General features: G+C 44.7%; 1 protein-coding gene across 1 annotated transcript in view; it reads right to left on the bottom strand.

Annotated features, from left to right (window-relative positions):
• Positions 1–13399, bottom strand: part of ppp1r2 (protein phosphatase 1, regulatory (inhibitor) subunit 2) — a 34488-nt gene extending 21089 nt beyond the window's left edge. Inside the window, exons 1-3 of the mRNA XM_059945379.1 lie at positions 12936–13399; positions 6385–6492; positions 3390–3476 (exon numbers count right to left, since the gene is read on the bottom strand). Coding sequence (XP_059801362.1) covers positions 3390–3476; positions 6385–6492; positions 12936–13042 — 302 coding nt within the window. The 5' untranslated portion in view covers positions 13043–13399. The remainder of the gene's footprint in view (positions 1–3389; positions 3477–6384; positions 6493–12935) is intronic.
• Between the last annotated feature and the right edge of the window lie 236 nt (positions 13400–13635).

Raw genomic sequence — 13635 nt, 5'->3', positions numbered from 1 at the left:
GTGTGATTTCTACTGCCCTGGGTAGTTATGTCACTGCTTTCTGCACCTGGGTTGGATTTTGTGTGTTGCAAGAAGCTTTGGGGAACTCTAGTAATGCCATGAGGGCATGACATTTGCTGGTGGGGAGAGAATATACAATGTCCTGTGTATGTTACTCAAAATGGCCTCTTTGGTTTGTTACAAGTAGGAATGCTTCTTTGTCGGATAAGTGTTTCTCTCGCCGTTTTCACTTTAGAATGGCTGATATGGTAATTGTATTTATTTGTTAATCAATGGGGAATGTTATTGTGTCTTGTGATGCTGAGAACTTGAGGGAGGGGTTTTTGCGGGTTTTTGGTGGGAGGAGGAGGCCGAGGAAGATGGACGTGTGCTGGACTGCTCGTTAGACCACCGGGCTGGTCCCAGGTGCGACGGCCGGATGGGTCGATTGGTTCATTGTTTGAGCTTCAACGAGTGCACTAAACAGACCGAACTTTGATAAGTTGGCGCCTTTTGTTTTTTTCCTTGTATATATATATATATAGTATTGCCTACTACTCTTTTAATTTTAGTAAACTCTTTAAAGTGTATGTCATAACAGTATTTGTTGTGGGTTTGATACTGTTGGCGGGCGTGAGGCATTAACTCGATTCTCATAGCACCTGCATGTACGGGAGGTGGGTTGGTTAGTGGCTGGATCTCCTTTTTCCCCTAGACATATACCAGCCTGTTGGGTAAGGGTTACATTATCATTTAATTTGAATTAAGTTATACGGTTTCCTTCCAATTTTATTTGTTTTATAAATATGAAATGACGGTTGATGACTCTTTTTTCATATATTTAGATGATGCTCAAACGTATTGCTCCAGGGGGGTTGATTCCTAATGGGTTTTTTTATATAGTTAGTGGGGTTTTTTTTTCCCTTAGTTAGATGGGGTTCTTCTTTTTTCCTATATATATTTTTAAAAATTTCCATTTTTATATTTCAAGATCAGTTTTTTCTTTTCTTCAGCTTTATTAATTGTATGCATATTAATCTGTTAAAGTTTTGTATCATTTTATAGCTGTTGATGATTACGTATCAATAAAAAGATTCTAAAAATGAAAAGTAGTATTGTGGCGACCCACTTCCTAGCGCACTCGAACCGGCTCACCAATAGCCAGTGCGCCGGCACAAAGGCCAGTCCCAAAAGGGCACTAGGTCTGCTTCACCAACAAAGGGAAAAGCACGCGCGGGACTGTGAATACGTGCCTCCTACAGCATCCGCGCCCGGGGAGGGCGGGATCAGGGAGGCTTTAAAGTGAGGCCGCGAAGTTCAAATAAAATCTTCTTTAACTGCAGTTTACCGACTCCGTGTCGTTATTTTAGCATTGTGTGTAGCACACCGCTACAATTGGTGACCCTGACAGTCCAAACGATATTTGGACCGGAGATGAACGACGCCGCACCTGTTCATGCAGTTTAGTTGAAACTGCCAAGCTTCTGGACGCTGCGACCTCACCTATGGTTCCAGCAAGCAGAAACCCAATTCCACGTTCGGCAGATAATCTCAGAGGACACACGTTTCTACTATATGGTGAGCTCCCTCGACCAGGAGACAGCGGCCCAGGTTGAGGAGTTCGTACAGTCTCCCCCAGCGGACGGCAAATACACGGAATTCAAAGCCCTGCTCATAAGAACTTTCGGACTCTCACAGCGCGAGCGGGCTGCCCATTTACTGCATCTGGATGGTTTGGGGACACAGCTGCACCACACAACTGCCTACCACCCACAGTCGAATGGCCTGGTGGAGCATTTCCACCGTCACCTAAAGTCGGCTCTCATGGCCCGCCTGCGGGGAGCTAACTGGGTGGACGAGCTTCCCTGGGCCCTACTCGGCATCAGCACGGCGCCCAAAGACGATCTGCACACCTCGTCGGCCGAGTTGGTGTACGGCACAGCCCTGGTCGTCCTCGGGGAGTTCATACCAGCCCCAAGGTGGCACGACGAAGAACCCGCAGCAGTCTTGGGCAAACTACGCGAGAGGCTCGGCAACCTGGCCCCCATACCCACTTTGCAGCATGGGCAGAACCCGACCTGCGTACACAAAGACCTGCAGAACTGTAAGTTTGTGTTTGTACGAAGGGGTGGGCATCAGCCACCACTGCAACAGCCCTATGAGGGGCCTTTTATGTTGCTCAGGAACAAAGGGATCCACGTTCGTGCTGGACGTTGGGGGGAGGGAGGAGGTTTTCACGGTGGACCGACTCAAACCGGCCCATGTGGACGTGGCGCAACCGGTCGATTTCCCGGCACTGCGGCACAGGGGCCGACCTCCCAAACAGGGTCCGGCCCAGACTGTGGACATTGGGGAGTGTATCACCGGTTCTGGGGGGGTGGGGGGTTATGTGGCGACCCACTTCCTAGCGCACTCGAACCGGCTCACAAATAGCCAGCGCGCCGGCATAAAGGCCTGGTCTGCTTCACCAACAAAGGGAAAAGCTCGCGCGGGACTGTGAATACGTGACTCCTACAGCATCCGCGCACGGGGAGGGCAGGATCAAGGAGACTTTAAAGCGAGTCCGTGAAGTTCAAATAAAATCTTCTTTAGCTGCAGTTTACCAACTCCGTGTTGTTATTTTAGCGCTGCGTGTAGCATACCACTACAGTATTCAGTTTTATTCAGTTCAGTGGTGCACCACTAGCCCAGAAGAAGTGGTTTGACATTCTGCCATGATTACAAGCCTAAATTGTAGTTAAATGGAGCAAAACTATAGGGTACTGATTAGCACAATACTTAACAGCACCAGCAATCGAGATTCAATTCCTGCCACTGTTTGTGAGGCATTTGTATGCTACCCCTGTAACCGTGAGGGATCTCTCTGGATGCTCTGTTTTCCTCCCACATTCCAAAGATGTGCAGGTTATGGGTAGTAAGCTGTGCGTATGCTAAGTTCACACAGCTACAGTTTGCCTCAACACATTACCATCACAGGCATTCTCTCTGTTCTTTCTTGACCCTCTCCTCCATTTATGTTCATCTTTTCCATTTCTGATATGCAATACTTGTTAGCCTTAGTTTGTGTTTCTGGATTATTTTTGAGCACTTACTACATTTGTTTTTCCCCCTTTTGGATCTTGAGCAACTGTAGGTTTATTTGCTTCAACCAGTTGGATTTGATCTTGTTCTATTTAGAGCCTCAAGTACATAAAGTATACAAAGCCACAAAGGAATACGCCATGAAGAATTCCACGGCAGAATTTTAGTCCGACCATTTTCACCTGAGCTCCATTCCAATCTGTCCTCATCTTTTGGACGGTTCCAATCTCAAAACTGAAACATACAAAACTACTGGAAGAAAGCAAATGTTACTGAAACCACAGAGCAGGTACAACTAAAGGTACAGATTTTAGTGGAAATATACTCACTTCTTAGCTAGTATTTCTGCAGTAATGTTTATATTTGATTCGGAGTCACTCATTGCAGCTTCATCATCATCATCACCTCCTACTATCCTGGACAATAAAGAAAGCATTAGAACGTATTTGCAACCATACCTAGACACTAGGTTAATAATTTTAATGCAAGATAAAGTGTAAGAAACAACAAGAGTATTGTGCAAAATTGGAATTTATCAGAAATACAAATTGTTCATTTTAGATGTGTTAACAAATGAACATTTTAAATATTGAATAAAAATATATAAAGAAACACTACAAGATGATAAAACCTAATGATCAATTTTTCTTTTACAAATGGAACCTTAAAAACTATATTATACTCCATATTAGTCAATAGTCAGAGGTATGAAGGTCTTGTTTCTCATGAGGCTTCCATTTGGCAAGTTGACCTCAAACAAATGTTCAAGAAATTCTCTCTTAAATTACCATACCATATATTTTGTTTATATTAAAGTACAGGAAAAAAAACACCTTGGATTATAAGCATTATTCCTTTCCAAGTCCCAATAATTCTCATTATGTGATTATTAAAAAGCGATCTATTTTGTTTCTTTTGAAGGCAAAATTGGTACCAACATGCTGCATATGAAAGAAATTATCATTCTAAGTATAAAAGGACATGGCAGACCGAAGGAGGTGATAGTAATTACAAAAAATGAGAATCAAGCTCTTCCAATGCCTCTTTTTAGTTTAATTCATGAGCAAATTTATTTCAATGACAAGGAACTGATCTGAACCCAGCATAAGGTAAGAAAAGAGTAGACCTACCTCATGAAGCACAAGGTAAAGAAAGGTAAACAGAACATGCTACTAAATGTACAGCGAACACTGGATGTACTATAAATAAGTCAACTGAGGAACAGTTTGGGCTGTCAATAACAAACTAGGTACCTGGTGATATGCATCCTATCACTTAAATTAGTTTATACCTACCTTATAAGGAGTGCTTATGACCTTTACTTGGCATAAAACAGATGCACAACTTTTCATCAAGCTTTTTTTCCATTTTACCTTCAAGAGGTTTTCTTAATTGTACTACACTGAAGTTCTTAACTCAAACTTGAAACAATTTGCAAAGTTGCCCAATTTCAAAAAAAATGAATATAATAAAATTGATATTCTGCTCGACTTACACATCAATGAATTTTAATTGCTCTTTATAGCTTTAATGCATCTACCCAATCTGCCATACTATAAAATTGCAACTGTCAGTAATCAAATGAACCTGACAGAGCACCTCCTCTGTTGTCCCATGCCTCTCAAATAAGCTGGGTCACCACTCCTGTGTGCTCCAAGCACCCAGGCACACCTTCCTTCTGCACAGATGTATTGATGTAGCCTTCGTTGGAGAGGAAAGCTCACAGCTGCCTCACATTCATGCTGAAAAAGATCTGCTTCGACGCAAGTGTGGATACCACAGCATGGCACCATACTGAGGATTCTTCAGCCAATGCTGGTATATAAAGTTCCAATTTCCATTGTTCAGAACCTAGAGAGAAAGGCCTCTGGAGATAGTTGGGATACTCTCAGCAGCATCACCCTCTGTGGAAAGAACACCAAGCTACGGCTGCCCTTGAAATCCTTGGAGAGGTGATGCAGTACAGGGAGTCTAATGACCCAAAGGTGACCCAGGCAGGGGTTATTGTGAATTCCAGGAGGAAGCAGAGGAAAAAAAAGAGGCCATGCATCAGGCTGTCTCAGCTGTCCCTCAATATCCTGGTGGGACCAGTGACCCAAGGAACAGCTGGCCTGGAAAGCTTCCCAGTCTCTCGGTATGACACGGCTAAGGGGAGGGAGAAATGCAAACTCATCCACAAGAGAGAGAGTGAGAGAGAGAGAGAGCAGCCATGGATGAAGAGATCCACCAAAGCAGTAGGCATGAAGTAGCAGGGAGCTTGGACCAGGTGGAAGCAGGCCATGGAAAGGAAAGAGACATGGACTGATCTCTGCTGAGCAGAGCCACACCAAGTTCCTAGTTCAGGAGGTGTATGACATCTTGCCTAGTCCATTCAACCTGCACAGCTGAAGGAAGGTTAATGCATCAGACTGTCTGTTATGTTCCAGGAGAGGGATCTTGGAGCACATCCTGAGTTGTTGCCCGAAAGGAGACATGACCAGGTATTGAAGATCCTAGCAGGAGCAATCTTAAGAATCTACCAGCAAATTACCTCAACCCTGCAATCAAATCATCACCTTCGTGAGAGCAGCAGAGCAACCGGAAGCAAGAGTACATAAAGCCATCCACAGGGATTCTGGCATCACCTCATGACCGACTTGGAGGAACAACTAAAGTTCCCACAGCACATAGTCAAGACCACCTGAGACCAGACATCCTCCTGGTCTCAGAGGCAGCAAAATCTTCCTCAAGCTGACAGTGCCTTGGAAGGAGTGCCTGGAGGAAGCCCATGATAGAAAGCTTGCCAGGTACAAAGAACTGGTCAGTGACTATTGGAGGCAGGGAAGGATATGTATGCCCCTTGAGGTGGACTGCCAGGGCTTCACTGGACAGTCTCTTCACAGAGACCTGGGTGCACTGGGTGTCATTAGAACAAGGAGGCAGAGTGCCATTGGAAACATCAGAGAGGCAGTAGAGAAAGCCTCAAGATAGCTTTGGATGAAGAGAGCAGGTCCATGGGGATCTGTAGCACATGCCACCTGAATACAAGTTGTGGCTTGTTGCCTGGGTGAGGGTGTCTGACATTGAAAGACCAGAAACAGCCAAAATCCCCAGGTTGCCTGGGTGAGGGTGTCTGACGTTGAAAGACCAGAAACAGCCAAAATCCCCAGGTTACATCACTGAAGGTGTGTATAGAGCAGCATGAGATGTATTCTTCAAATTGCACGCTGAATTGTGGGTATAAAAGTAGAAAACTTAATCTACAGTTTTCCAAACCTTTTAATCACAGGTAAACATTGAGATATGCTACATCTTTGAGAAAGTCTGGAAAATAATTTCATTTACCTGTTGTACGGTGTACTGGGCTCATCGATCTTCATTAACCCATAATCCTTTCCTTCTGGATGATACGTAGCAAGAATGTTCATTTCATCCCATTTTTGTGTCTTTTTACTGGAAAAAAGAAAATTAAATTAAAATTATATACGTGGTTTGGCATCACCTCCAATACAGCTGAGTGGCCATTGCTTAATTAAGGAAAATGGAACTCAAGGATCCAAGTTTCAGACATGACACTAAACTCAAGGTCTCCAAAAAGGGAGTAAGATCCCTGCACTCCATTATGCTTCTGGACCTGGAATACATACAGAAGTACGTCAAGAAAACAGAGTATCAATACTGTCCCTCTAAAATCCTCCAAATTCAATTGAAGGATAAATAAAGCAATGCCAGTAAATTCTCCCAGTAAAGCATATGCAACTAGGGACTAAATACATGCTGCCAGATCAATTTGGCAGTCTAAGTCATTCATAAATAATTTCATAAGACATCAGAGCAGAAATAGGCCATTTGGCCAATAAGCCTGCTCTGTCATTCCATCACGGCTGATTTATTGTCCCTCTCAAACCCATTCTCCTGCCTTCTGTCCATAACCTTGCACACCCCTAGTAATTGAAAACTTATCAACCTCCACTTTAAATACACTCAATGACTTGGCCTCCACAGCCACGCGTGGAAATGAATTCCGCAGATTCATTATCCTCTGGTGAAAGAAGGTCTTTTCCTCATCTCTGTTTTAAATAACGTCCCTCTATTCTGTGGCTGTGCCCTCCAATGCTAGAGTCACGCTATAGGAAACATCCTCTTCACATCCACTCCATATAAGCTTTTCAACATTGAGACCCCACCCCCCAATAACACCTCCAACAAGTACAGGCCCTGAGCCATCAAACACTCTGTATACATTGATCTTTTCATTCCCAGAATCATTCTTGTGAACCTGCTCTGGACAAGAAGATACCAGCATGCTTTCTTAGATGAGGGTCCCAAAATCGCTCATGAATTCTCAAAGTGCAGTTTGAACAATGCCTTATAAAGCTTCCACATTACACCTTTGCTCTTATTTTAGTTCTCTTGGAATCAATGCCAACATTGCATTTGCCTTCCTTATCACTGACACACCCTGCAAGTTGATTTTCAGGGAACCCTGCAAAAGGACTCCTAACTCCCCAGCATCACAATAGTGAAACTCACCTGGTGGACCACAGTGATGTTCTGTGGGCTGTGGTCAATACTTCTAAATATAGTTATAAAACTATCTCTTTCAAATTACTCTTTCTGCAATGTCCAGTATATAATTTCCCTCTAAGCAATGTACTTTTAAAACAACTTAACAATCCACACCTACAGATTTCATGATTGTCTGAAGGTCTCAGCGGACATGGCAGCTACGGCATCTTAAAGCAGATGGAGGTTCAACTCCATGACCGGAAGTGAAGTTGGGGGGGGGAGAGGGGAGAGAGGAACTGCAATGCAGACGGATGAGGCCCTCTCTACCCATCATCTTGTTAGCAAACGTGCAATCATTGAGAGCAAGATTGTTGCATTGGAGAGAAATGGGGTACTGTTGTATTGTGTCTGACTGAAACTTGGCTTTTTCTCAGCATGCCAGATTCAGCAATCAAACCAGAAGACTTCTCAATTTTCCATAGTGACCAAAAGGCAGATTCAGAAAAGGCAAAAGCTGGATGTGGGCATTTCATGATGAACTTCTGGTGTTGCTTCAATGTGGTGGTTTTATCTAATTATTTTCTCTCCCCTGACCTTGAACACCTAATTGTTAAATGCCATTCCATTCTATTTACCTAGGGAGCTCTCCTCCATAATTCTGAGCACAGTTTACATACTACCAATGGTCAACTATTATCAAGTGCTTGAGATACTGCATGTTGCCAACTCCAGACATGAAACAGTCCATCCTGACTGATTTCACAGTCAGGGACTTCAACCAGGCTTGTCTGAAGAATACCCTGCCATTTGCAATAACCTGTAGCACCAAAGGTCCCCACACACTAGACCACTAATACTAAGATAAGGAATGTCTACCAGTCCATGCCCAGACTGCATTTCAGTAAATCGGATAACTGGCCTGTACTTCTCCTACCTTCACACAGGCAGAGGCTAAAGAGCAAGCTCCAGCAATTAGGACAACAAGGAGATGGTTGTGGGAGGCAGAGAGGCAACTTCACAATTACTTAGAGTCAGTGGACTGGGCCGTGTTCAAGGACTCATCTGTAAATCTGAATGAGTACACCATGGCTGTCACTGACTTCATTAAAATGAGAGTGTCACCACAAAATTATTCAGTCTTCCCCAATCAGAAGCCCTGGATGAACCATGAGATCTGCAATCTGCTGAGGGCCAGATCAGAGGCATTCAGGTCCAGTTATCAAGAAAGTTACAAAAGGTCCCGGTACAATCTCCAGAAAGCCATCTCACTGGCAAAGTGGCAATTCAGACTAAACTTGAAGCAATGCTTGACAGATGTGACAGGACTTGAATACTATCACCTCTTATAAAGCAATATCAACTGACAAAATACTTCGTTTCCAGATGAGCTCAATGCTTTCTCTGCTCACTTTGACTGTCAAAACATGGAAGAACAATCAGAAACTCCCACAGCCTCAATGATTTCAGTCTCTGAGGCTGATAGCCAAGCAGCCCTCAGAAGGGTGAACCCACAAAAAGCTTCCAGCCCAAACAGGGTACCTTGCCAAGTACTGAAAACCTGTGCTGATCAACTGGCTAGAGGGTTCATTGTGATCTTTAACCACTCACTTTGGCAGTCTGGGGTACTCACCTGCTTCAAACAGACTTCAATTATGCAAGTGCTCAAGAAGAAAGTTGTGACCTGCCTCAATGACTATCATCCAGTACCACCTACATCCACAGTGATGAAATGTTTTGACAGGTTGGTGATGAAACATATCAACTCCTGCCTGTGAAGCAACTTAGATTCACTTCAATTTGCCTACCAGAGCAACAGGCCACAGCAGATGCTAGCTCAATGGCTAAGTTAAAGGGCAGGACTCCAGGGTTGTGAACTCAGGATTGCTGCCCGTGAGGCCAGAACTAGGAAGATTATACAGTTGAGTACATGGCTAAGGAGTTGGTATTGGAGAGACGGCTTAAGATTTTTGGATCATTGGGCTCTCTTCCTGTGAAGGTGGGACCTGTACAAAGAGAAGGTTTGCACCTGAACTGGAGGAGGAACTACTAATATCCAAGCGGAAAGGTTTGCTAATGTTGCATTTGGATTTTAAACCAGAATTGCAGGAGGATGGGAACCAGAGTGCCACAAAAATTCATGGAGAGGTTGTGGAGACATATGTGGACAGGACCTCAAAGTCAGGAATCAAAAGGTTGAGCATGGTGTGACCAGTGTCCTGAGCTGCGTATACTTCATTGCAAGAAGCATCTTAGGAAAGACAAATGAGCTGAAGGAATGGATCAACACCTTGAATTATGATATTGTAGCAATTAGTTACACTTCGTTGCAGGAGGGACAGGACTGACAGCTCAATATGCTGTTGTGTTAGACATGACAGAGCGGGAGGGATTAAAGGAGGAGGGGAGGCATATCTAATCAGGGAAAATGTCACAGCAGTGCTCTGCAAGGACAGACTACAGAACTCATCTAATGAGGCATTATGGGTGGAACTGAGAAATAAGAAAGGTACGAATACATTAATGTGGCTATATTACAGACCACCCTACAGTGCAAGGGCTTTAGAGGAACAAATTTGTAGAAAGATCACAGACAGTTGCAAGAAACATAAGGTTGCTAATAAGGTTATTTTAACTTTCCACATTTTGAGTGGGAATCCTATATTGTAAAAGGACTAGATGAATTCAGGGAAGTTTTTCATCAATACGTAGAAGTCTCAACAAGACAGTGTGTGATACTGGATCTGCTGTTAAGGAATGAGACTGGGCAGGTGACGTAAGATTGTGAAGGGGAACACTTTGCATCTAGTGACCATTGCCATTAATTTCAAAGCAAATATACAAAGAGATAGGTCTGGTCTGGGAATTGAGATTCTAAATTGGAGACAGGCCATTTTTGTGGTATTTGAAATGATCCAGTAAGTATGGATTAGGACAGGTTGTTTTCTGGCAAAGGTGTACGTGCTAAATGGGAGGCCTTCAACAGCAAAATTTTTTAAAGTACAAAGCTTTGCTGTGCCCGTCAGAGTAAAAGGTAAAGATAACAAGTGTAGGGAACCTTGGTTTTCAATTGATATTGAGGCCCTGATTAAGAGAAAAATGGTGCATAGCAGGTATATGCAGGCAGGAACAAATTAGGTGCTTATAGAGTACAAGAAATGCAAAAGAGCACTTTAAAAAAATAAAGAAAGCTTAAAGAAAGCATGAAGTTGGTCTAGCAGACGAAATGAAGGAGAATCCCAAGGAAATCTACAGATGTGTTAAGACTGAAAGAATTGCAAGGGACAAAACTGAAGCCGAAACAGATGGGGCAGATCTTAAATTTTTTTTGCCTCTATACTTACTCAGGAGACAGACACAGGGTTGAAAGAAGTGACGCAAAGCGGCATCAACTACATGCACCCTATAAAAATTACAGAGAAGGAGGTGCTTGCTATCTTGAAGCAAATCAGGGTGGAGTTCCCTCAGACCCTACAGGAGGAAAGTGCAGAAATTGCTGGGGTCCTATCATCCTTAGTGACAGGAGAGGTTCCAGAGGACTGGAGGATAGCTAATGTTCTTCCACCATTTAAAAAGACTCTAAGGATAAACCAGGACATTGTAGGACGGTGAGTCTGACATCAGTTGTGGGAAAGTTATTGGAAGGTATTCTAAGGGAACAGATAGATAAATATTTGGATAGACATGGACTGATGATTAAGGATAGTCAGCATGTCTTTGTGTGTAGTAGGTCAGGTCTAACCAGTCTAATAGAATTTTCAAAGAAGTTACCAGGAAAATGGATGAAGGCATGCAGTGGATGTTGTCTACATGACAAGGCATTTGACAAGGTCCCGTAAGGGAAGTTGGTCAAGAAGGTTTGTCGGTCGGCATTCAAAATGAGGTACTAAATTGGATTAGACAGTGGCTTTGGCATGGCATCAAAAACTCTGACCATCTTCTACATATGTGTGGTGTAGAGTATATTGACTGGCTGCATCATAGCCTGGTATGGAAACACCAATGTCCTTGAACAGAAAATGCTCCAAAAAAAAAGTACTGGACACGGCCCAGTCTGTCATGGGTAAAGCCCTCCCCACTACTGAGCCCTTCTACACGAAACACTGTCACAGGAAAGCAACATTCAACATCAGGGACCCCCACCACACAGGACATGCTCTCTTTTCACTGCTGCCGTCAGGAAAAAAGTACAGGAACCTCAGAACTAACACCATCAGGTTCAGGAACAGTTACTACCCTTCAACCATCATTAGCACTTGGTATAAACAGCAATCCAGAGATTACTGTCCTAGAGGTCCCATCTTTCAGCTTTCCTCCTAATTCTCTATAGTCTCTCTTTAGGACCTCCTCCAATTTCCTATCTATATTCTTGGCACCAATATGTATCATGACTTCCGGCTGTTCAACCCCCACCCCAGAATGCTGTGGACCGGATCAAACAAACTCCTGACCCTAGCACCTAGGAGGCAAAATACCATCCGTGTGTCTCTCTTTCATGTCCACAGAATCTCCCGTCTGCTTCTCTAACGATTGAAATCATACACCAAACTCACAAAACAGATACTCTATTCTGAGCTCTATCACAGGAACATATTACCACTTGGCTGAAAAGATTCAAGATGAGCTCAGAGCCTTCCAGGAAAACCATGACATTTTCACTGACACTTTGAGTCCCTGGCTCATGACTGCTAAAAAAGAAACACGAAGGACGCTATTCCAGGGTCAGCAGCCCAGGTTCGATTCTGTTGTTTGTTATCTGTCAGGACCTTGCCTGTTCTCCCCACGACCACGAGAGTTCCCTCCTAGTGTTGTTGAAAAGAATGCATGGATGTACAAAAAACGTGGAGCCATATCCCGGTTGCATAGATTAGACATGTTTAGAAAAAAAGAGCGTACCACTCCGCACCTACTCCGTCAGCAACCTCCTGGCCCATTTCATCAGCCATCTCTGACCCCATAACCAACTTCGTTCCGGTGGGTCCGCCTCAGTTGACGAAGTTCAGTGATTTCAACCACAGTGCCTTACATGGACACATGCAAGGGACGGAAGCGGCCACAGGGAATATCAAGGTGCAGCAGCCAGTGTTGTAACAGAGCGCGCAGTTAAGAAATGTGCGTCAGGCAGCACGTTTAATGGAAGATGGTAACAAGTCAAGGCTCGATGGAAGGACCTGCCCCGTCATTACGAGAACCTGTCGCCCACCCAAATAGGAGCCTCCGACTGAGGCGGCTTGTCAGTAACCTGGCAACGCAAAGAGAAACCAGCCTTTGGCAGTTCACTTTACCGGCGGAGGGAAGAGGTTTCACTGCCGTCCTCACGGGGCCCGGGGGACGGTAACAGTAATGCCCGGGCCACGGAGTGGGTAATTCCACTCAACACTCCAACTTACTTGTACTCCTCCTCTTCCTCGACGGACAGACTTAGAGCCGAGTTCCGTTGATACGGCGCCGCCTTCCTGTTCTTTAAGATCCCTTTGAGAGGGGCGGGAGCCGACATGGCCGAGCGGTGTCGGTGTTGGTGTCGCGGCCACTCTCCTCTCCAGCGTTCGCGCCCCACCTGCCCACGGATGGCAGCCGCGGCCAGTCTCGCGAGAGCGGGCGCGTCCGGGCGATGGGTCAGTTCTCGCGGGATTCTGCGATCGGGAGCATTGTGAGGCACCGGAAGTGAGGCGCCATGCCTACTGGAGGTAGTTGAGAGGTTGTGGCGTTGGCTTGATGTCCGCTCTTCCTTCCAGTCTAATGGCCTGAATTCAGTGCAGTACGATGTGATCACTTCTGCACTTGATGGGCCAAATGCAGATTGCTTTGTCAGACACCTGCGTACAGTCCGCAGGGGCAACCCTGAGCGTCCTGTTGACTGCTACTGAGGTTCTCCATCCCACTCCCACTGTGACCTGTCGGCCTCTTGCACAGTGAGCTTCAACTCAATTTCGAGTAAAAGCGCCTCATCTTCCATCTGGGTCGTTTCGGTTTTAACATTGAATTCCACTTTCAATTGTCTTCTGGTCCTGATGAAGGGCCTCGGCTCGCAACGTCGTCTGTTTATTCATGTCCACAGATGCTACCTGACCTGTTGAGTTCCTCAAGTTT

This window comes from Hypanus sabinus, chromosome 2 (assembly GCF_030144855.1).
Source record: "Hypanus sabinus isolate sHypSab1 chromosome 2, sHypSab1.hap1, whole genome shotgun sequence".
NCBI classification, from domain to species: domain Eukaryota; kingdom Metazoa; phylum Chordata; class Chondrichthyes; order Myliobatiformes; family Dasyatidae; genus Hypanus; species Hypanus sabinus.
This window is presented reverse-complemented; position numbering and strand designations above follow the sequence as displayed.